The sequence below is a fragment of the Notamacropus eugenii genome, chromosome 2, assembly GCF_028372415.1.
Source record: "Notamacropus eugenii isolate mMacEug1 chromosome 2, mMacEug1.pri_v2, whole genome shotgun sequence".
Taxonomy (NCBI): Eukaryota; Metazoa; Chordata; class Mammalia; order Diprotodontia; family Macropodidae; genus Notamacropus; species Notamacropus eugenii.
The window spans coordinates 345,769,086-345,794,305 of NC_092873.1; the positions used below are offsets into that span (position 1 = coordinate 345,769,086).

A 25,220-nucleotide genomic window follows, 5' to 3' on the forward strand; every position below is an offset into this window, starting at 1 on the left:
ATCACTGCCATTCTGTCCTTTGTTACCCAGTGTAAGGGTAGGAGCAGAATGATGATCCACTTAAGCCAGACTCTTCCTGAATAGACCCCAAAGATATTCCCCCTCTTTCCCCTCCATTTCCCTCCTCTCCTTATGGGTAATGTCTGATTGTCAGACTTGGGGGTTCAAGGACTGCATTGGTAGGGACTTTTCCTTTGTTATATGCTTGATTTTCATGTTCTAAGTTATCTTCCAAAAGAAGATAGTTTCAGAGAAAGACAATGCAGCAAAGTTGCTGATGAGAAGGAAGTATGGAAGATCAGTTGTTAAATAGTGCAGTCACAACAAAAACAAAAACTGAAAAACAACTCCATTTGATTTCTCCTGAAGGTGCCCAGTCCAGAGACTAGAAAGTAGCTGTTCTTGAAAGGTGCTACTTGAGTGGGGAACTTATTACCTAGCCAGAAAGCCCAGGAGGGGCCCCCAAACCCTGACACTATAAAATCTATCCCAACATTCAATATCAGCATTAGTTTTGACTTCTTACCCCCATGTAAAAGTGACAGGTGGCAAATCAAAACTGGGAACTTGGCATAGAATCCCACTGAGTTCTGAAGTTTAAATAACGAATTTAAACTATGCCACTCACCACCTTTGGGCCTTGATCAGCAAATGATCAAGAACCCAATAAGGAGTTTGTTCCATCATACAATTGTGACCTCACTGCTCATTCTCATGGAGAGAATGACGCAGAAGAACCTCGAAATCTAAGAGCTCCAGGCTTTTCAGTGGCTTGCCCAGTAAAGCAATACTCCTGGAAAGGTGTGTGTGTGTGTGTGTGTTGGAAGTGAAGAATGGTGAAATCTTAGAATTTTAGAATTGGTCAGAAATTTTGAACAGGACCTATGAGAAGGGAAAAATTTTTTCTTGAACTTTCCATGAACATATTTGCTTATTGACAATTATTTGAGTTAAAGGCAGTTCATAACTAGCTATTCCATTCCCAACCCCTGACCACTTTAATCCCTTCAAGTCAGGATGAATGGTATAGAAGGAAAATTTCATTAACTGGTTAAGCTATGATGGCTGGAAAGAGAAGGAATGGAAAACTGACTGGTCATAAATTATAGAAGAAAGAATATCAATTCTCAGTGTTGGTGATTTCCTGTTGTAAGCGGACGTCGCTGCTGATATCTCTGAAATTAGGAACCGGAAATCTGCTGTATCTAAAAGTCTCTGCACGTGAGGGAGACACTGGAAAATTGAGCAAGTAGCCAAGAAAACCTCTAGAGGACCTGTCTAGAACCTGTCAAAATCCTTATGAATTGGTAAATATTTAGTGTTTCTTGGGAAGATAGGTTTAAGGAGACTAATTATTAGAAGTGATTAAAAGAAGTGAATAGTGTGAATGTTACATTCACAACATGGTATCTTAGAAATCTAATTTGGCTTATATATTCAGCTTTCAAAGTGATTTTCCTTGAGCTCAATAGATCTGACAACTCTCCTACTATTCCTTATAAACTCTAGTGCCTTGCTCTTGCCTCTAGGATAAAACATATAAAGTCAGATTTTTAAAGTCTTTCACAACGTAGCCCCATCCCATCTTTTCAGCCCCATTCTATATTACTTGAATCTAAATTCCAGTCCAAATTGGTCTTCTCTCATTCTTCATATAGCTCTCTCTCTTTCTCTCTCTCTCTGGCTCTCTGGTTGTCTCTGACTCTAACTCTCTGTCTCTGTCTCTGTCTGCCTGTCTCTCTCTCTCTCTCTCTCTCTCTCTCTCTCTCTCTCTCTCTCTCTCTCTCTCTCTCTCTCTCTCTCTCTCTCTCTCTGGCTCTCTGGTTCTCTGTCTCTGACTCTCTAACTCTCTGTCTCTGTCTCTGTCTCTGTCTGCCTGTCTCTCTCTCTCTCTCTCTGGCTCTCTGGTTCTCTGTCTCTGACTCTCTAACTCTCTGTCTCTGTCTCTGTCTCTGTCTGCCTGTCTCTCTCTCTCTCTCTTGCTTTTTCTCTGGCTATACTTTATGCCTGGACTGTACTTCTTCTTCACTTTCAAATCATGGAATCCCTCTCTTCTTTAAAGATGTAGCTCAGGCACTGCTGTCTTCTACATGAAGCCTTCCCTGATTTCCCTCTTTGCTAGAGCAAAGCTTCCCTCCCTAAATGCTTTGCATACATATTAGTTTTACATATGTATGTCATGTTTTTCCTAATAGACTATATAAATTTTTTGGGAGTAGGGGTGTTTTTTGGGATATTTGTATCTCCAGCACCTAGCACAATGACTGGTACATAAGAGGCACTTCGTATTTGCTTATTTGCATGATTTTTTCGATTACAATTACTCTACAGCAACAGTCAGAAATCATTTTAGCTTTTAGTAAGGCTAAGCAATGACCATAAACAGCAATGACACTTCTAAGGTCCAGGAAGCGAAGAATAAGAATGGAGGAAAGTAAGGATAGGAGGGAGTTGAGGGGAAGGAAAGGAGTACTATATGTCTGCAAATCATATAACACAATCTCAGAAAAATTAAAGTTAAAAAAACCTAAAAATCTAATGGTGGATATATGGATATATATATATATATATATATAGTAGATATATATATAGGTGGATATATATAGGTTATTATAGCATGTTGTACATTAATAACTATTCTATGTGCAAGAAACAATACTGAGGATAAATATGATTGGGGGAAAAAGAAGAAAAAACTCATACTGGTGAGGGAGTAAGAATGAAAGACAACAGATGGGTCAGCCTAAGTACTATCTTGGTATTTTTAAAACAATAAAAAGTAAATAAATATAAGTAGAAAGACTATGTAGCCCATTGGATAGATCATCTTTAGTGGATTCATGGGGAAATTATAACTTTACAAGATAAAGATGCTAAGAAATTGTGATTTGTGTCAGTGGAGGAAGTGGCCATGCTGAAGAAATACTAGATTCACTGGATGACCTAGGTGAAATTGCCCCATGCTATTTTGTTGGTTTGGGACAGTTTTACAGGTTGAAAAAACAATTTAAAATCAATCATCACCACCTCTTATCTTGCTTCTACCTTATTCTTATCTTTCTCTCTAGACATATGTAACTTTCCTTCAGCTATTTATGTTGTTTGCAGACCACTCTGATATCCTTGAGTCAACCCAGGGGTACCAAAGATGCCTAAAGAGTATAGGACTGAAGTAATAACTTCCAACTTTTTCACTTACTTAGAATTGGGCTCTTGGTATATTACATGGAAAAAAATGTTTTTAAAAATCTGTGAGGATGAAGCTTTCAGCAAAAAAAATATATTAACTTATTTGCCAAAATTCTGAATGATGCAGAGAAAAACCAGTTAATAATTAGAATTTAATGATCTCCCCAATAGATAGCTTAGGGAATAGGACCAACAAATCAAGTATAGGAAAAAGTAATGCAGTTTTTAGGAATAAATGTGAGGTTCCAAAAATCTCAGTTCTACAACATCTTCTCATATTGCTTGTTGCTTACCTTTAATGGTCTTGGAAAGTTCTATCAATTTGTTGAGATCCACTTTCCCATCACCTATAAGTCAAGGGCAAGATAAGACTTAGATGCAGTGATAAGCAAGATAATTTTTAAAATAACATGAATAGAATACTATTGTGCTATGAGAAATAATGAACAGGATAGGATGCATTCAGAAAAATCTGGGAAGACTTAAGTGAACTGATGCAAACTGAAATGAGTAGAACCAGAACACTGTACACAGTAACAGCAATATTGTATGGAATATAATGATTCAAGACAGTTCCAAAGGACTTAGGATGAAAAGTGCTGTCTACCTCCAGAGACAGAACTGATGGAGGCTGAACACAGACTGAAACATACTTTTTAAACTTTTAAAAAATTATTCTTGGTTTTTTTTTGGTCTTCATTTTCTTTTGCAACATGGCTAATATGGAAATGTTTTGCATGAATGCACATGTATAATCTGTATCAAATTACTTGCATTCTTAAAGAGGGGGAGGAATAGGGAGGAAGGGAAACAATGTGGAACTCAAAATTAATAAAATCTGTATGTTAAAAATATTTTTACATGTAAATGAGAAAAAAATAAAAATGGTATAAAATGATAAAAATTAGCACAAATGGCTATTTTCTCTGATTTGTCTTAAAATTATATCTTTTCTACACAGAGGAATGGAAAAAGGGGTTTTCAAATGTGATTTCTATCTATTTTTATTCACTCTGTTTCAAATGAAGGCAAGGCAGCCAATGGGGGAAGCTTGTTAGAGGCAGATCTAACACCCAAACTAAACATCTTAAGTATCTGAGCTCCAGGGAAGGTGGCAAAAAGTGCTCTGGTGGCCCTCATGGTGGCAAAGGGATAAAAGCCTCTGCTAGTTAATATATTCTTGCTAAAATTCTGAATCAGTCTGTTGCCTAAGAGTCTATGCTTTCTAAAGTAGAGTCTAAATGTCAGAGCTTAAGGGATCATGAAAATCATCAAATTCAATCCCGTACCTTTTACAAAGGAGAGGTTGAGTGACTTGGTTCAGATCACACAGTGAATTAGTCACAGAGATAGATCTAGAATACAGGACTTTAGATCCCAAGTCCAGTGCTCTTTCTATTATTGCCTGCTAATTCTTCTTAGCTCATCTGTATAATATGTGGGCACAATATATAATGCATCAAACAGTGATAATTAGTCTTTTTCCTTTTGTGGTCATGCAAACATGTCAGTGAACAAATACATGGTTTGAATGTATTTTCACAGCAATATGGAAAATGTTTGGCTGTACCATGGGACTGTTATGACTGTGCTAGATGTAATGGAATAATAAAATAATATGTTAAACACCCACTACGTGCCAAGAACTGTGGATACGAATAAAAATCAATATAGCCTTCATTCTCAAGGAGGACACATTTGAATTAGGGGAGAAAACACATATGAGAGTGTTCAGTTGCAGGGCAGACCTGGTGGTCCTTTGAGAACAATAGAGAGGCAGGTGACAAAGTCCAGGAGTCCTTAGGGTACAATATGAAGTCAAATGGCAATGCCCAAGGGTTCAAAGGTCATATTAGCAGGGCAGACGGTAAGACCCAGTAGGCTATCTATCTTAAATGGAGGATTGTAATTGGTAATTCCTTTCTCATTCAAGTGGTGTGGGCAACCATATTCCTTGACCAATGACTGCTGGGAAGAGAATATAGTGGACCTAAGGGTTGGAATGGAAAAGGGCTCTGGGCTACCTCTGGCAGATGTGGAGTTAGAAGGGGCAGGGTCAATATCCAGTCAGGAGAGGGGTGGCAGGAACATAGGAAGGGAAAGACTAGATGATCTACTGGAACAAAAATAAAAAGAGCTAGATATATCCACAATAAAAATATTTTTTGGGAAAAGGGACTAATAGCTGGTGTGTGTGTGTGTGTGTGTGTGTGTGTGTGTGGGTGTGTGTGTGTGTGACAGGAAAAGCTTCATGGTACTTGAGTTGAGTTTTGGGTGCAGTGGATAGAGCACCAGTGCAGGAGTCAGGGGGACCTGAGTTCAAATCTCACCTCAGACACTTCACACTCACTAGCTGTGTGACCTTGGGCAAGTCACTTAACCCCAAGTGCCTCATCCTGGGTCATCTCCAGTCATCCTGATGAATATCTGGTCACTGGATTCAGATGGCTCTGGAGGAGAAGTGAGGCTGGTGACCTACACAGCCCTCCCTCATTCAAAACAAAGTCAAGTGCAAGTCATATCATTATTTCTCTGATGGCATAGTCTTCTTTGGCAATGAAGGACAAACACACACTGAGGCACACAGAATTCTAACAGGTGGAAGTGAGGAGGAAGTACTTTCCAGTTATGGGGCACAGTCAGAGAAAAAATAAGAACACAGAACATGGAGCACTGTGTGTCAATATCAGCAAGGTCAGTTTGGTTAAACCACAGAGTGTGAGAAGATCAAGCTATGAATAAGTCTAAAAGTCAAATGGAAGAATTCAGTTTGATCCCAGAGGTACTAAGGGGATTTACTGGAGCTTGTTGAGTAGGTGAGTAACATGGTCAGTCCTGTACTTTAGGAAAACTACATCAGCAGTTGTTGGGGGAAGGGATTAGAATAATAAGAGAGCACATAGCAGGATATTGCAATAATTTGGACAAGAGATGATGAGCACCTGAATTAAGAGTGATGACTGAGTGAAAGAGAAAGGCCAGATATGAGAGATTTAGTTTTTAGCATAGTGCTAGACTTATACGAAATGCTTAGTATTTATTGGTTGCCTGTGGAAATAGAAATGGCAAGATTTATCAATTGACTGGATATCTGGGGTAAAGGAGACTGAGGAGTCAAGGATAATTCTGAGGTTGTGAATCACCTCACTGGAAGGATAGGGGCATCCTTAGTAAAAATGGAGAAGTTCAAAAGAGTGGTGGGCTTGGAGGAAAGGTTAATGATTTATATTTTGTAAATAATTGAATTTGATATGGCTAAAGGACATCCAGTTTGAAATGTAGTAAGGTCTGACATTTTTCCCTACACTTTTCCCTCCTTCAGATACTTTGAGCAATAATTCCATGTAATCCCCCAAATTTTATTTTCCCCAGAAAAATCTCCTTCTGGTTGGGATTTTCTGATCTGCCATTGTTCTACAATGTCCTTGGGACCTTGCCATCTGTCCTCATACTTTCTTTCCCTAATCACAATACTCCTTGACATTTCTATCTGCCATAAAATGAACATGAACATAAATATGAATCTTCTTTTATGTGTTTTTTTCCACCATTAGAATGTAAGAGAGCAGGGACTCTCAGTTTTCTGTTTGTATCCTCAGTACTTACAATACAGTAAGCTCTTAATAAGCACTTTATCATTCCGTTGTACCCATTTTCATTCTTGGTCTTTCCCTATCTGTGTTCTCTTCAATGCCAGTTCCATTTTCTATGTAAACACACTTGTGACTGTGATGTTAGAGTCCAAATGTGGTGGCTTCATTGTCCTTGATGAAGAATAGTTTAAAAAAATTTTGTAGCTCTTCTTTAGTTTTCATTTGTTTGTTGTCCTTCCAGTTTAATCTTTAAATGCTTTCGAGATGATTTTGCTTACTAGGGTTATTTTACAAGTTTCATTTAAACCAACTTGTCTCCCTACTGTTTTGTTTCTTTTGGATGTTTTATGAAGTGATACTGTTCCTAAACTCATTTTTATTCTTCTAGCTTTGTATGAATTTTAATCCTTACTCTGGTGGTCTGACAGTAAAGAGACAGCAAACTTCATAATGATTCCCATATAAATAACAAGCCATTTCTTGCCTGTTCAAATATAATTAACATAGTTTTTTTTGGTACATCTTAATATAATTAATATTGTTAATGGTTCATAAGTTGAAGTTCTTTGACCTTTCTAAATCTTTACTTTCTCCATATTTACTTCTGTAATTTGTTTTCCAGAATATCTTTTGCATACTATATATGACAACTCTGTCAATTCATTCATTTGCTTGTCCAAAGAGAACCTAGGAGATATCCTTCGACTTAGCTGCAACTTCCTTTTGTCTTCTGGTGTTATTTGTGGGGAGAATATCAATATCAAGATTGGCATGAATGAATGAAAAATGAAAAAGCATTTTGAGTGCTTACTATATGCCAAACACTGTGCTATGTGCAAGGGATACAAATACAAAAGCAAAAATTGTCCCATGCCTTTAAAGAGCTTACATTTTAATAGAGGGAGTCAATATACCTACGGGAGTGATGACTTAGAAGGGGTACTTTAGTCCAGAAAATTACAGGGATTTTGATTGGGGCCATGAAGGAAGAGAATGACATACTCCATTCAGGAGTAGTGGCAGAGTTGATTTGATCATGTTTCCAAAATAGGAAAGCAAGGGGTAAGGGGATCTATACATAAAGTGGCAGGACATCTGAAGAGGAGGTGTTTGTGGATCAGGGAGTTAAGTAAAGCATGACTATAGGCCAGGTGAAGCAGATACCAATCAAGATAGCAGGGCTCCAGGGTAGGATTTCTGAACATTAAAAAGTTAAAATCATCAGAGTATGGTTTCAGGTTCCAGAAGTGATGAGAAGATGGCCAAAGAGTATGAAGTAAATAGGACTCATTTTCTCCAGCAGACTGCCCACATGATGGTTGCTGGATAAGAATCTTACATTTAGAATACCGGTAGCTAAGTTGGTGCTTATAGAAGGTCTAAAAAGAATGATTTTTAGCATCCTCTGTACCTTCTTGGCCATTCTTCCTCTGTCACTACAGAAGTGACACAAGTGATCAATGGGTGACTGAGACCCATTTTGTATATTTCATTATTTCATGAGTTGCTATGGCTACAGAATTCTTCACCAAGTTGACCAACCTACTGATGGAGCTCTCTATACAGCCTCTTTGTACCTGGCTAGCCTGGTCCTTAGAAAGCAACACTGTACAGTGAGACTGTACTCAAAGTCTTCGCAGCACAGGAACCTGTCAGAATATGTACTAGGCACTTAGAAGTTAGATCTGACAACAGAGTAACAAGTAATCTCCTAGCTGCTTGAATAAAATGAATTCCATTTTTTGTTATTTGGAGCTTACTTTTCACTCCATGTCATGATGATACTTCATAAAAGCAAAACCAAACCAAGCAACCTATGGTTTATATTGGTGTTCATGTTTAACTTTCTCTAAATGTACCTTTGCTTTCTCTTTTTTTCTTTTCTTCTCCTCCATTTTCTGTCTACTTCCTCACCCACCTTTTTCTTCCTTACCTGTATTTTAAACCCATGCATGGTTCCTGTATTACTCTTGGGGTACTGATCACCTTGACTGGTAGCATTTATCAATTGAGATATTTCTTTCCCTAACCTAAAGGTAAATGATTAGTTATATTTTCTTCTGACTCTAGGAGGGGTCCTTTAAACTATATTTCAGACTATCTCTATGACCTCAAAGCACAATAATTTCACAAGTTCCCTCACCCAGACCTACAAGCTGTGCTCCCTGAGGTATACAACAGGATATGATAGACTCACAATCAAGTGGCAAAACTTTTAGCAGCTCCTGACGCTGTTGATCTGTAAGGTCTATTCCCAGGTTCCCCAGGACATTGTCTAGTTCATGGATATCAAACTTTACTCCTATAAGAAAAATGAAAATGGTAAAAGACAGGAATAAGAAAAAAACCGGATGATGTTAAAGTGTGAAAAACCTTTTATGCTTGCTGACATTAACTGATTGAAAAGGAAAAACATCATGAGGCTTTTTAAGTTGGTTACGTTCATGTGGATGGAGCTCATGAAAGCCCTTTTGGCTCTTCTCATTGATTTTAGCTGTGTTGGAGACAAACCATTTTTGGTTATGTTCAGCAAATCCAGCTGGCATATACTCATTGTCAGCCTTTCTATTACTGCATGAAAAAAGGTCTGCTTGTTCCAAAAGTATTTCTATAAATTTTTAACCGGTTTATCATTTGCTCTGAGAACATCCATCCATCTTTTCTCTCCTTTTTGCTAAGCTTTCCTGTTTTATTAACACTGCATAGGTTTTTGTTTGGTTGCCTTCCAGATTTATTATCATCTGTTTTACAGTGTCAGCAATACACACTAAGACTGGTATTGGTATAGGTATTCATTGCTTTAGATCTAAGCTTTATTTTCAGTATTACCATTGGCCTCTTAACATAATCCGTCAACAAGCATTTATTAAGCATTTATTATGTGCCAGGAACTGTGTGCCAAATGCTGAGGATACAAAGAAATGCAAAAACAGTCCTTTAAATAGCTCATAATCTAAAGGTAAAGACAATATGCAATCACTATGTACAAACAAGATAAAGACAAGATAAATTGGAGGTAACCTCAGATGGAAGGCATTAGCATTAAGGGTGACTGAGGAAGGTTTCTTGCAGAAGGTGGGATTTTAGCTGTGACTTGAAGGAAGTCAGGATAGCCAGGAGGCAGAGATGAGAGGGAAGAGTGTTTTTAGACATGGGAGACAGTAAGTAAAAATGCAGAATAAAGAGATGCAATGTCTTGTTTGAGGAACATCAAGGAGGTCAGTGTCACTGGATTGTAGAGTATATGGAGGATTGTAAAGTGTGAGAAGACTGAAAAGATAGGAAGGGGCTTAAACCATCTCCCTGGAAGATGTTACATCTTATCTCAACAATTCTGGATATTATTGTGTCAGTGGTGTGCTTCCATGTAGACATCGAAATTCTAGAATTTTTGGACGTAGCTTATATATTTGGAGTACATGAGAATAAGGCTTAAATTAAATTGAGTTGAAGGCTTCATAATAATCAATAAAGACTGTATATGTTTCAGTGTTTTCAGGTGAATGTTTAATAATCACTAAATCAACAATGAGTTGCTTTTGCCATTTTTGGAATTTTTTGGTACATCCTTTTTGCTCCTCAGCTAAGATTTTTGGGGGTGTTTATATATTTTTAGAATGATAAAAGTAATGAACACTTTATAAAAAGTACATAAATAATTGACATATTTGGAAGGGCCAATGGTATCTTCATTTTTTGGCAATAAATATGTGATTTTCATTTTTAAAAAAAAATTTTAATTTTCTTAAAAAAATTGGGATTCAGGCTTGCATCACCAAGCAAGCTTTTAAAAGCTTTGTCAGTAAGGCATGCACCACTGTGAAATACTTAAGCCAGTAATTAAGGATCTCATCAAGATCAGCTACTTTCTTAGTCAATTTCTTTGATGAAACTGTTCTATGATTTATTATACTAATGGTATGCAAGATTTCTGTTTCACATTTTATCGCACTTGTGCTTTTGTGGTCTTGGACTTCTTTCAACCATAAATTTTCCACAGCTTCCTTCTTTATGGCTTCTTTCTTTCATTTAGTTCTTTTACTTCTCAAGCTTCTATAGTATAATTCTTGATTGATGTTCAATTGTTAATTTTTTTTGCAGTTTTTGAATTCTTGTATCCTTAAATGTACCAATTTCTGATCTACCTTCATTTTCTGAATTTACATTTTGTCTGTCACATTTTTGTTGTTTTTAATTGGATAATATGACTTTCAGTTTTTCTATTGTGGGAGAGAGTCCTTGTGTTGCTTCTTCTGATCTCTGTGTGAACTTCTGCCTTGTGTGAATTCTCAGTATGTTTGATATTTGAACAATGTGGCCAGTTCATTGGAGTTGTGCTCTCTACAATAGAGTTTGGATGCTTGGCAGTTCAACTTGAGAAAGGACCTCAGTGTCTCATACCTTATCTTGTCAGGTGATCTCCAGAATCTTCCAAGACAACTCAAATGGAAGTGATTTAGTTTCCTGGTATGGTGCTTGGTATATTGTCCAGGTTTCACAGGCATACAACAATACAGTTAGCACAATGGCTTCGTAGAATTTCAGTCTGGTAGGCAGCCTAACATGGCATGCCCACATCAAAGAAAACTCTGTGCTCTATGAGCAAAGCAGAATTGCAGTAGCTCAAAAAAACCCTGAGATGCTCAAATTTAGAGATATCTCCACTCCAAATGTTCATATGGATTATTTGTGCCTTCCAAGTGGCAGAACCTTCCAAGCTTGTACTGGTCTGATCAGCCACAGCTGGACACACTGTATCTCGATTCTGACATAGTGAGGCCATTTTGGTCCAACAACCTATTGTGGGTACCAAGCAAAATATTTGATGTAGTCTTCCAATGTCTTTCCATAGATCTTCATGAGTTTTCTCAAGCTGCTTTTGCCATGGTGGCATTTGATTCTTTTCCTTAGAAATGTTCTCAGATAGCTCCACCTTTCCTCCTATGGTCCTTATCATGGCAAAGGCTGCAGTATAATATATATTGTTGTTGTTTGGTTGTTCAGTTATGTCCAACTCTTCACTATCCCAAGTACATGGGGTTTCCTGGCAAATATACTGGAGTGGTTTGCCATTTCCTTTTCCAGATCATTTTATAGATGAGGAAACTGAGGCAAATGGGGTTAAATGACTTGCCTATGGTTACACAATTAGTAAGTGTCTGATGCTGGATTTGAACTCAGGAAGATGAGTTTTCCTGACTCCAGGCTCAGAGTTCTATCCATTGTGTGACCTAGTTGCCTCTATACTACTGTGTACAAGCCCCGAAATGTTTTTACACTCTCTATAAAATATTATAGGAGAATATAAACTCATGTTGGTCATAGCAGATACCAGCCTATTTGAACTGCAGTCTTGGTAGTTGGTCTGCTATTTGGATATTTAAAAAGAGCTTTTCAAAATTCCAAATATGCCCATCTCTTTTTTTCAAAATCATTTGAAGACAATAGCCTCAGTTTCTCCATCTATTTAATTATTGGATGGCATACTTTTTGAGTGCTTTCTGGTTCTTTAGTTTTTCTCTTCTCAGTTAAATCTGAAATACTTAAATGTAGCTTCTCAGTTTCAGCTCTTATTTCATCTTATCTGGGTTTTGGAATAAAGTTATCTTCCCTCAATTCCCCTGCAATGCATTTGCAATACAGAGCTGTTAAAAAGAAATATAAAGACCTTGCCAGCAACTGGTAAGCTCTGTTTCCAATGTGGTTATGATGTAGCTTTGACCCATAAGCGAAGCAATCATATTTTTTTATGTATTTCACGTACACTAGTTTGTCTGTTTCAGTAGTCATTATAGGGTATTCATATTTCTGATTTATTCTGATGTATCTTGTCTTCTTGCAGCACCAGAACATGTACTGCCATTCCACTGTCCTTTGTGTCTAGGTAATCATCATGATGGTTCTAAGTAAGGTTAGCCTAAAACCCTATGCTACCTCATGTATTTCTTAGATTTATAGAAACAGTTTAATGATACTGGCTGGAGTATTTAGCCAAGTAGTGGTACTACCAGAACTCAACTCATCAGCATTTCAGGGCTCCTTCCAAACATTCAGAGGTCCTGTAGCCGTCTTAAGGTACACAATGTCTCTGCTGTACATCTAGTTGGTAATCCCTAATTTTCCCATTCCTCTCCTTTCCTCTCCTCCCTCTCTCACCTCACAACATAGATGATGGGTTGGGCTTCGAGGGCGGTTATCATTATCTCATTGCTTCCGTTTTTTTAAGGGGGTTCAGATAGAAAAAGTGTTGGGAAATTGGATACCCTTCTATTACTCCTATTTTTCTTCTATATTTAATGTTCTGTGGTCTTTTGCATAGTTGGATAAAATAACTACTTTTTGTTGGTGAAAAGTTTCAGTTTCAGTTTAATTCTCTGTGGGTCTGCAGCATCCTTGATAGCACACAGGACAACAACCTTATCTGTTTTATTCTCTTCTGCTAGGTCTCTGTATTTTGAATGCTTTTTATTCAGTGTTGATAGGAAGTATGAATTTTTTGTTTGGAAATAGATACTAAACATAATAAGCCTTGAGAACTGTTTGGTGGATTAGGGAAATGTAAACCTCTATTTCCAAACTTTTGTAACATACTTTAAAATGTTTTACAATTTCATTTGACACATCATATACTTGAGGTTTTGAAGGTATTAATTTATTTTGACAGTGGAAATAGGATAGAGCATTTATCCTTGTGATAAAGAGGACAAGTAATCGAGGATAGAATTGTATGTGTTTGACAAAGATAACAGTGGAAAGAAAGGGGAAAGAGAACAAATTTGAACAAAGAAAGGGGGGAAGGAGAACAATGCAGACAACAGGAGGGAGAGACTGGAGAGAATCTGGAAGAAGAGTAAGAAGAAACAAAGAAAAGAAGGGAGAAAGAGTTGGTATAAAAAGACATGCTTTATAGTCTATAAAATGCTGTTACATACATTATCTCATTTGTGACATTTAATAACTCTGTGAAGAAGGCAATATGCTAGTATTATTATAATTATCAATGTTCTAAACTTCCGAAGGGTGGAGATTCTCTCATTTTTGTATTTGGATGCCCATGCCTGGCATACAGTTAGTGCTTAATAAATACTTATTGATTGATCTTCATTCTGTAGATGATCTGTAGCTGAGGTCAAGAGATGAAATGATTTACCCAAAGGGACACAAATAGTGACAGGAGAGAACTAGAAGTTAGATCTTCTGGTTCCAAGCCTAATAAATGCACAATATTAGGGTCTCATAGTTTCATAAATTGAGAGCCAGTAGGGATTTTAGAGGTCAGTAATTTAACCCCCTCATTTTACATATGAGGAAACTGAGGCTAGAGAGAATAAGTGATTTGCCTATGGACCCCCAAGCTGTGAATGAAGAGCTAAGGCTGGAACTCAGGTCCTGTGGCTCCAAACTCAGTATTTTTTCCTATTGTACTACTCTTAATTGGTGTTAATGTCTTATTCTCACTGACCTTTAAGATTTTTCAGGCAATCCATCACTTTACTCTTCTTGACCTTTCCATTCTCTAAAAAATGCAATAAGACACAAAGACTTTAGACATTGAAATAAGTGATCTATAAACTCAGCATCAAGGCAAACAAAGCATAATGATGAAAAACAGTATGGAGAAAGTGGGCAATTTTTCTATGGGAGAGAGGGATTAGTGGAATGGTTTGCCTTAGAAAATTATTTATAATCTCTTCCTCCAGATAGAATTATAATTAAGGAAAGGAGAGTGGTTTCAATATGATGAATTAATGCAGTTCATTAATGTCCTAGAGAAAGTGGGGAGAGGGGTTAAGGTCAAAATACAGGTGAAAAAGTTAGGATTTGAACAGTGGAGGGAGATATTTTCCTCTCAAAGGGACAGATGAAGAAACAGACATATGTTAGGGTACAGGGGAAGGAAGGGAAAATAAAGGAGCCCACTGGTCTTGATTTTAACATTTTCATTGTAGGGAGATAGAGGAATCTCAGTCCATTTTTTTTCTTTCCTACTTTTAGCAGATTCTAATGGGGAAACAGATAAATACAGTTACTTTGAAAGTAGCTGTAGGTCCATAGGTATAAAACTATATCTGACAAAATAATCAGCTTTGCCAAATGATCAATCACCATCATAGAGTCACTAAACACGCTTCTGTGATCTTTTTAATTGCTTTGCATATAGAAGATTCTTAATAAATGTTTGCTGAATTGAATTTAGTGGAGTATAACCAATATCTCACATTTCTGCAACACTTCTTTGCTACATGTTCTTCTCACAATGACATTGTGAAGTAGGTGGTGCTATTGCTTGCCTCATTTTATAGAGGAGAAACTGAGTAAATGTCAGAATCAGGACTTGAGTTCAAGTCTTCCGATTCCAAGGCTACAGAACCCTAGATCTAGCTGGAAAGGACCTTAGTGGCCATTGAGTCCAACAGATGAGGAAACTCAGGTTAGGGGAGGTGAAATGATTTGCTCAAGGATCTCACTGCTAGTAAATGTTAGAGGCCCTATTTGAACTTGGGTCTTCCTGATTCCACACACAGCACTTTATCTATTGTACTAACTAATTGCCATTAGTGCCTTCAGCACTCAATTACTTTTCATTTCATTTACTCATAAACGCCCATTTTTAAAATGCTTACTCCATGCAGGGTGGTTGGGAAACAAAGATTCTTCAGGTCCTACCCATGGAGAGTAACCACAAAGCTGAGATTCAGTCCTTTCCATGACACTACACTTCCTCTTAGGAGGGATCTGAGGAGTCCTTTTAACACTAGCCCAGACAAAGTTTAGACAAACATGAAATACTGTAAATTCCCAAATCTAAAGTAAACTATTTACTGATTATTTCTAGATTTGCCAGAGTAGCAGTTTGGGCTTACCTTTTCAGAGTCTAATGAAGGACAGAAAAATGTCTCCTACATTTCTGTGAGTACTACTGAAACTTTATGAGGAGTATGGAGTGTCGCCCCATGGTGAATACGCCTGACCCCTCTTTCCTGAGACAAATAAACAGCAGCTGTTCCTCCTGTTTCCTTTCATACTGCTCCAGCTCTTTTGATCCAGAATCCCTAGCTCCTATGCTAGGCCACTTGGGATGATTGGAAATAAGATCACTTTCCACTTGAGGCAATACTGAGTTACTTTCCTACCACTCCTTAATGCTATTGTCTTCAACCTTCCCTCACCCACTGTCTTTATTTTTATTCTTCTATTCATATATTTTCATTTTAATTGCTCCTTTTTCTCCTTACTATTCATTAGCCTTCCTAGCTGCTAAAATGGTATTATGTTCCACTGGTCAGACTTTATGCTTGTACTGAAGTCGAAGAGCTCTAGCCTATGGAGTAGTCTGAGGCATTTTTCTTTAGAAAGAAAATATCAGACATTTTCACAGAAGCCAACCCAAGTTCCCCTCATGGCCACAGTATAATCTGGAACACTCACCATCAATTGGCAGGCATTTCAGGAGATCTTGGCATTGTTCTTCTGTGAGTGTGATCCCCATGTCCTTCAGAAAGCTGTCCAGGTTTTGAGCATCAATGTTTTCTGTTTATAAAAGATGAGAATGGTGAATTGTGGGAGTATGAGAAATCCATAATGACTCCAGAGGGTGAAAGATAACCTGGGTCCTATCATCTCCAAATGCACCAAGAAGAGGAAAGTTAGCTTTTGAGATGAGCCTACACATAAAGAGAAAGTCACTGGGGAATTCAGAAATAGAAATCATTTCCTTCTAGCTCAGAGGACTATGTTAGATTGAAGAACAATGTGAAATAGTCATTAGACAATTATCTGGCAAAAACTGACAAATCAGTGACTCTTGAAAGCTACATAGGTCTAGCTAATAAGTAAGGTTTGGTTTTGCCTTTATTCCAATAGTTTCCATTGGTCATAATGCAAAGCTACACTTTACCACTGGCTTGCAGTCCTACAATTTTGTCTGTCTCAACACTGCAGCAAAAGTGAAGAATAAACATTCTTCATTACAGAAAATTCATGATTTGCAACAGAGACTGGAGAATATTTGACAAGCTTGTAAGTGAGTTATCAGTTAGCACAATTCATCCACGATAGGGAGTGTCACAGATGTTATCCTGGACTACTGACTCTCACCACCCCATATCCAGTCAGTTGCTAAATCTTGCCACTTCTCCATCCATACCATCTCCCACATCTACCCCCTTTTATATTTCTACTCACACAGCCACATCCTTAGCTTAAGTCATCACCCACCTCTCACTAGAAGAGATGTTATAATGGTCCCTAATGTGATTCCTTGCCTCAACAGTCTCTTCCCCACCAATCCATCTTCCACAGAGCTGTCAAAGTGATTCTCTTTAAGCACTCATCTACTGACTATGCCACTCAATAAATTTCCCTGGTTCCCTATTTCTCTTGGATCAAATATATAAATTTCTCTCTCATTACTTTCTCCTGCCTGTTTTCTGTTGCTCACATATGGCCTTCATTTCCTAGTTGTCCCTCATGTTCTCCTTACTTCCATCTCTGAGTCTCTCTCTTCAAGGTGAACCACAATCTCTGCCTTCTATGAGGAGATTTTCCTGATTGCTAGAACCCAATCTCTCAAAATATGTTGTATTTATTTGGTATATAGTCACATACATACATGTTGTCTTTCCCAAGAGAAGGCAAACTCCTTGTGAGCTGGGACTATTGTTTTTGTAAATTCAGTGCTTAGCACAGATGTTGTGAACATTAAATATTGACAAATTGATCATCTCTGCCTATGCAGATCAAAGATTCTGACACATACATACATATATATATATATATATATATATATATATATATGTAAAGAAAAAGAGAAAGAGAGAAAGAGAGAGGGAAACAGAGAAAAAGGGAGAGGGAGGGAGGGAGGGAGGGAGGGAGGGAGAGAGAGAGAGAGAGAGAGAGAGAGAGAGAGAGAGAGAGAGAGAGAGAGAGAGAGAGAGAGAATTAGAAAGCTTCCTGACAGGAAGTGACCTGTCTCACAGTCCACACAGCTACTAAGTGTCAGAGGCAGGTCATGAATCCAGGACTTTTGACTCTAAGGCTAAATACTCTCTCTACTATACAATGCTTCCTTTCATAGGTTACTGTGAAAAACATTTTCTGCCTTCTCATCATGATGTCTTACTTACCTTTAATAGACTTCAAGCTATCCATAATTTTATTCAGAGCAACCTTCCCATCAGCTGTAAGACAAGGCAGAGGTTAGACAGGGACCTGAGGAAGCAGAATCTCATCAAAATAGTATTATGTTACATTCTGAAATTGTGAGGTAAGCTAGAAAAATTTAACAGTTTTCTCTGAACTCAGGTAATTATCTTGGAATTTTATCCTATATTGTCTAAATACTTATTTTTAATACTGCCTATTTAATAATATTTTGTCCTTGAGGAATGAAGAACGCTCTCAATCAATATATTGATGATAATAATTATAATAATAACAGCATTTATATAAGGCTCTAAGGTTTGCAAAGTGCTTTACAAATATTAACTCATTTTATCTTCATAAGAACCCCATGAGGCAGGTACTATTATTATCTCCATTTTACAGATGGGGAAACTGAGGCTTAGAGAGGTTAAATTACTTGCCTAGATTACACGTATAGTATATGTTTAAGGCTTTGAACTCAGGTCTTCCTGACTAACTCCAGCTCTGTATCCCTTGTACTCTCCAGTTACCTCACACAATCATTCTGGGATCTTCTCTTTTCTTTGCTATTGACTATCAGAAGAATTTGTAATCAGACATTTTATTTTGGCATATAAAATTCAGGATATTTTAGGAATAAGATTGAAAGAACTGGCTCCTTCCTGTTTTCTGATCTCCACTTCCTCTTCTGTGAAGTGGACTAGACCAGGTCATCTCCACATCCCTTCCCAGCATGGACATGGTATAACAACCCTGTGTACTAGGAAATTCCTTTTTTTTTTTCTTTTTTGACAACAAAAGGAAAAGAGGAGCTATTTTTTTTCTTTCAATGTTCTGATCACAATTTTGTATTTGGTTAAAATTCTATGTATCTTTATATCTTTGCAAATTTGCTTTGTCTAATTGTCTATGAGGAAACAAATATGTAACTTTATTATAAAATATTATATTTAAATGGCATATAAGTTATTAAGTGGGCAAAGATATAGCCTCTTTAGGAGACAAATTCTTGTTAGTAAGCTGACTTTGCTAAATGTCCAGAAACTGACGCATTTAACTAAAGAATAAGCACATGCTATTTAAGTCAAATGTGGGGTAAATGACATTTAAAATGTACAAAATACATTACATAAATAGTATCACTTAAATCTCACAATAATCCTGTGAATTCAGTGTTACAGTAATCATTACTGGGTATGTATCCTCTCAGTATCATCCTCAACTTTTTCCTTTCACCCTCTGCTCACATCCAATCAACTTATTAATATGCTTCTACAATCTATCTGCTTGCATCTCTCCACCCACAGTCATATCGTGTGTTTGCAGGTGTCACTTTAAATTAGATATAATATTCACTTTTGGTTTCTGGCCACAAGTGACTCTCAATGGCAGCCTAAGAAATGAGAAAAGGTTTGCAAACTGTGTTAGTGCAGATAATACTCACATGGACAAGGTCATGGATTCTTTTTGATTTTTTTGAAAATTTTAGACAAATACTAAAACTTAAATACATAAGAAAAGAAAAAGAAACATTGTAAACTTAAATATAAAATAAAAAAAAGAAAAACATGTCATGTGTACAGCAGAACGTAGGAGAGGATTCAAAATATGTAGCAATAACATCAGTTCAAAAAAGCCTATATATTAAATACTGTGTATTTTCTTTTCTTTCCTTCCTTGTAGGTTTTCTTTTGTTCTCTGCTGTCCAACTTTTTATTTTGTTCTTTTATCCCCCTTTCTCTCCCCTACCTACCACCCCAAGGCTACAATTGAACATGGGCATATTTATATATAGACTTTGATACATATAAACACATACATACGATATATAAAAATAAATACTTTCCTTAAGAGATTCTACTCCTAACCTTGTTTTTATGTTTATGCATATCTCTTTTTTCCTATTTCTCCTAACTCCTCTACTTTACTTCTACCTGCTACCTTGCCCTCCTATTACTTAACCTATCCCCACACTCCAGCAGTTCCTCCCTTACCCTCTCCCATTCCCCTAAATCTAAACCCCCTTTTGTAGACCCCTTTGACCTATTCCGCCCCCTCCCCTCCCCTCTAAAGCTCCCTCCCTTATCCTCCCATTCCCCTAAATCTAAACACTTCTATACCCCCTTTTAATCTATTCCCTCATCCTCCCCTCTAAAGATCCTTCTTTTATTCTCTTCCCCTTAGAGTTTTATTTCTTTTTTAAATTTAGAAGACTTTTATACTCTTCTAGATGTATATGTATTTTCCCATCTTAAATCCATTCCTGATGAAAGTAGGTTTCCAGAACTAACAGCTCCCCATCCCCATCTAATTCCTCGGTATTGGCTTTTCCTCTTGCATCTCATTTGTATAGGATAATTACTCTTTTAACTGTTCTTGAATGGTTTTAACAGCTGCCTCTACATCCCAAGAGAATACAGAGTAAAGGAGAATTTACTTTTCCAACAACATCTTCAATGAAGTGTAGTACATAGGCCCCATCTTCCTCACAGATTAGCATCTGAGGCAGCATTCACCTTCCCATTCCCCTGCTTGGGGGCCCAGGAACTTCAAGCTGCCAAATCTTATTACAATTGTTCCATGTAGCAAAGAACAAGCACATGAAATTTCTCATATCCTTATTTCAATGAAACCCCAAACTTCCTCAGGCCTTTCTTTCCAACATGCTCAAACTGTAGGCCCTCCTTCTTTTCTCCAGTGGCTTCAAAACCATACTTCTTTATTTCCTTCCTGTTCGTCTCCTAAGGGCAGGCAGTGAGGTGGTGCAGTGGATAAAGCACTACTGCAGGAGTCAAGAGGACCTGAGTTCAAAATCTCACCTCAGACACTTGACATTCACTAGCTGTTTGACCTTGGGCAAGTCACTTAACCCCAAGTGCCTCATCCTGGATCATCTCCAGCAGTCATCCTGATGAATAACTGGTCACTGGATTCAGATGGCTCTGGAGGAGAAGTGAGGCTGGTGACCTGCACAGCCCTCCCTCACTCAAAACAAAGTCAAGTGCAAGTCATGTCATTATTTCTCTGATGGCATGGTCTTCTTTGGCAACGAAGGATGAGCACACACTTTTTACAGTCAAATAATACTTACATCTACCCCAATCTTCTTATAAGCTACCTAATTACTAGTAATAATCTTAAGACACAGGGTTTAAATTTTCCATATATGAAAGGTAAACATCCTATCCTTATTGAGTCCCTTGTAATTGGTCATTGATATGTATCTTATATTTCTCTTGGCTCTTGTCAAATCTTCTATTGAGTTCATCAGGGTTGTTTTTTTAAAAAACAGAATCCTGAAAGTCTGAGAGTTAATCAAATGTCCATTTTTTTTCACTCAAAATTATGCTTAGCTTTGCTAGGTATGATATTTTCAGCTGGAGGCCCAGTTCTTTTGTTCTTTTATATGTTATATTCTTTTAGTGTTGCCAGTGCTAGGTCTTGTGTGATTCTAATTGTGGTACCATCATATGTAATTTTTTTTCTTGTTGCTCATAATATTTTGTCCTTGATTTGGGAGTTTTAGAATTTAACTATAATATACCTGTGAGTTTTCCTTGTAGGATCTCTTTCAGGTGGTGATTGGTAGATTTTTTTTCTATTTCTACTTTCCCCTCTTGTTCTAATGCTTCAGGATAATTTTCTTTAATTATTTCTTGTATTATTGTATTAAGATTCTTTTTTTGATCAGAACATCCAGGTAATCCAATTATTCTTACTTTTTTTCTTCTTGATCTATTCTCTAGTCTCATTGTTTTTTTTAATGAAATATTTCATATTCTCTTCTACTTTTTCATTCTTTATATATTTTTAAAATTTCTTCATTCTTTATAACTTTGCTGGCTTCCCCTTGCCCAAGTCTGATTTTCAAGGAGTCATTTTCTTCCTAAAGATTCTGGATCTCCTTTTCTAATTGGTAGATTTTCATGTCATAATCTTCTTGTTTTTCTTGCATTATTCTTATTTTTCTGTTTAATTTTTCCTCCATCTCTCCCATTTGATTTTTAAATCTTTTTTGAGTTCTTCAATGAATTCTTTTTGGGCAGATGACTATTTGACATTACTTTTTGGGGTAGAAGAGGGTTTCTTTGTTTCAGTATCATCCTCTGAAGACAAACTCTGTTCTCTATTCCCATAGTAGCTTTCTGTGGTTGGATTCTTTTTCCTTGGCCTTTGTATTTTTTTTTTTTTGGTAATAATTTACTTTTTATAATCATCTCTAGTCTTGGGGTACTGGGGAATGGTGCTTTTGGCCTCTGATCCTCTTCAATGTTCCCCTCTGACCTTGAACTCCAACCAAGACCTCCAGCCTCCTGCAAGTGCCCATAGCCAGCCAATGGCAACCCCACCTCACTGCTTTTGCATGGTTAAAAAATGTGTGTGCTGGCTCCTTCTTGCCCTTTCCTCCCCGCACAGAACAGCTGGGTCTAGAGTTCCTTGTCAGCAGAGGTTCTCTAGATCTTCCCCAGATCTTCACCCAACTGCCCTCACTGTCCTGGGGGTAAAAGTTCCAGTGGTGGCCCAAGGCAGCCTCTCAAACCAATTAACCCCAGGGCTTGCTGCTTATTGCTTAAATAGCTTGCCTCTTTGTTGTTCAAGAGGCTCCTAGCATGGAGGTATTTACTCTTCACAGAGAGGGACTCTAGTCCTGGGATTTTTCTTCAAGTCTTCTCTGATTGTTCCAAGAGAAGCCCTGTTCTGACCCTGCTTTTATTTGTTTTCACAGTTCTTTGTTCGCCCAGAGGCATTATTTTATCTCTTTTGTGAAGGAAAATCTTGAGAGCTTGAAATTTTCTGACTCCTCTATCTTGCCAGAATCCTCTTCTGGATTCTTGAAATATTGAAGATTTACATTCCTTGACAACTAGTTAGAAGGGCTTAGAGCTGAAGACTCCATTTTATTTTTTTCTGAGACCATGAATCTAGGTCCAGTTAGAGGCTCTATTTAATCTTTTCAAGTGCACACTCTTTTTAAAGGAGCTTGGAATATAACTTGTTTTCTATTACCATCTGGAGGTAAATTTTTAAAAAACTGCTAGCAAATCATCATTGGTTTTCTGTACAAGATCAATAAGTCTAGGTAGATAAGGGATCATTGTCAGAAGATAGGCTACTACATGATGATTTTTTTGGTCGAAGAATAATGAAAGGATATACTTAAGTGTGTGAGAGATGATCTTAGAAGTGAAGCCTCCTCAAAGAGTTAATTGTTTCTTATATTATTAAAACATACTCCCTTGAACATCTGCAGCTAGCTAACCTTGTAGAGAAGCATGCTTTGTAACATATCTTGTACTGTGCCCAACTCCCCCTTTGTCCCGACCTTGTCTATGCCCTACACCCCCACCCCTCTGCTTCCCTTATTTTTTTTGCTGAGCAAACAGTTCCCTGTTTCATACCTTCTTGTCCTTTGTTCTTAGGGAGAATTTCCGGAGTTTAGACTGTGAGCTCTGAGGCTTAGTTAATGGGAGGAGGAGCCAGTGGATGGGTGGGGATTCTGCATTAGGGTCTATATAAACTTGCTTTGAGCTGTGCATACTGGTACTCCCTGGCTGGTGTTATTAGCACGATTGGGGGGGGGGGGGTACCCTTTCTCATGAGAAAGCAATAAACTCCTTTTTGCCTTTCCTAAGACAAGTCTCTGACTGATTATTACTAGGGGGTCAAAAATACTCCACACAGGTGTACACAGGTTATACTTTGCTCACTCTGTTGTCACCAATGAAAACATGAATCTTTCAAAGTAATAAAAACAGCTATAACATTATATATCTATGTAATACATTATATATCTATATAACACGTTAAGATTTGCAATATAATATGTATTCGTATGTATATTTGTATTTATGTATGTATGTTTTCTCATTTGAATTCTCAGAACAACCTTATGAAGTGGATTCTATTATCATCCTTGTTTTACAAATGAGGTAAAGGAGGTTAAGTGGGAACAAGTGATTTGTCTGGGATCATACCAATAAGTGTTTAAAGCAGGATTTGAACTCAAGTCTTCTTGAGCCCAAGTCCACTACTAGAGAATTTCATCTGACTGGTTAGAATTTCCTGATTCACATTGGACTTTTCCCCTTAAAGATGGCCACTAGACAGCTCAGGTGGGGCCCCGAGTGAGGAGCACTGCCCAGTGCAGAGTGTAGTCCAGCAGGAACAGGACCTGGAAGAGGCTTCAGGGAGCCACCAGCAGCAGCAGTTCCCAGATTGCTCAACACACAAATTCCACAGACAGTTTTAAAGGTCAGTGGGAGGGCTCCTTCACCCAGAAGAGGGGAGCATGGTCTCGACTGCTGGCAGAAGGCACTGTAGCAGCAGCTTCCATTTATGGAGCCCTCTGCCTAGAGCCCCTGGGGGAATTGACCAGCTGACCTGAATCTCAGTCCTGACTGGCATCCCTAGGGTGAGGAGGAGCTCTGGTGTGGTGGAGCTGGAGGTTGTTGTGGTGAGGGAATTCTAATTGCAGATTCTGGGCAGAAAAGTTTTTGGTTGATTCCAGACCAGTGTGCATGCCAGGGGAGGAATAAACTCCTCTCCTTTGATTGTGCCACGTTGGAGGAACTGAGAACTTACAGATTCCCAGAGTATAACCTCCTCTTGACAAAAGATTCAAAAGTCAGGTAACTGGTTGGGAAAATGGCCCAAAAAGGGAGAAGAAATAAGACTATAGAAGGTTATTTTCTTGGTGAACAGGTATTTTCTTCCATTCTTTTGGATGAGAAAGAACAATGCATAACATCAGAGGCAGTCAAAGCTGCAGTGTCCAAAACCTTCAAAATAAATATGCAGTGATCTCAGGCCATGGAAGAGCTCAGAAAGGATTTTGAAAATCAAGTAAGAGAGGTGGAGGAAAAATTGAGAAGAGAAATGAGAGCGATACAAGAAAATCATGAAAAGTGAGTCAACAGTTTGCTAAAGAAGACCCATAAAAATGCTGAAGAAAATAACACCTTTAAAAATAGGCTAACTCAATTGGCAAAAGAGGTCCAAAAAGCCAATGAGGAGAAAAATGCTTTGAAAAGCAGAATTAACCAAATGGAAAAGGAGATTCAAAATCTCACTGAAGAAAATAGTTCTTGAAAAATTAGAATGGAGTAGATGGAAGCTGATGACTTTGTGAGAAATCAAGAAATTACAAAACAAAACCAAAAGAATGAAAAAATAGAGGATAATATGAAATATCTCTTTGGAAAAACAACTGACCTGGAAAATAGATCCAGGAGAGACAATTTAAAAATTATGGGACTACCTGAAAGTCATGATCAAAAAAAGAGCCTAGACATC

The 25,220-nt window shown here is 37.7% G+C and overlaps 1 protein-coding gene and 1 long non-coding RNA gene across 12 annotated transcripts in view; one reads left to right on the forward strand and one right to left on the reverse strand.

The window, feature by feature from the left end:
* The window catches only part of EFCAB3 (EF-hand calcium binding domain 3), a 481,176-nt gene that overhangs the window by 23,336 nt on the left and 432,620 nt on the right, over positions 1 to 25,220 (reverse strand). For 7 of the 9 annotated variants that reach the window (XM_072645908.1, XM_072645906.1, XM_072645907.1 and 4 more), the window contains 5 exons: positions 17,909 to 17,962; positions 16,212 to 16,313; positions 14,245 to 14,298; positions 8,980 to 9,084; positions 3,483 to 3,536 (listed from right to left, as the gene is read on the reverse strand). In XM_072645908.1, the coding sequence (XP_072502009.1) occupies positions 3,483 to 3,536; positions 8,980 to 9,084; positions 14,245 to 14,298; positions 16,212 to 16,313; positions 17,909 to 17,962 (369 nt within the window). Of the gene's footprint in view, positions 1 to 526; positions 733 to 3,482; positions 3,537 to 8,979; positions 9,085 to 14,244; positions 14,299 to 16,211; positions 16,314 to 17,908; positions 17,963 to 25,220 lie in introns of those variants that run through there. The other 2 variants (XM_072645911.1, XM_072645910.1) reach the window with 2 other exon arrangements.
* LOC140528241 (uncharacterized) overlaps positions 1 to 25,220 on the forward strand; it is a 38,527-nt gene that overhangs the window by 3,953 nt on the left and 9,354 nt on the right. The window contains exons 1-2 of one of the 3 annotated variants that reach the window (XR_011975121.1): positions 733 to 801; positions 15,619 to 15,692. This is a non-coding gene — a long non-coding RNA (uncharacterized lncRNA). The other 2 variants (XR_011975120.1, XR_011975119.1) reach the window with 2 other exon arrangements.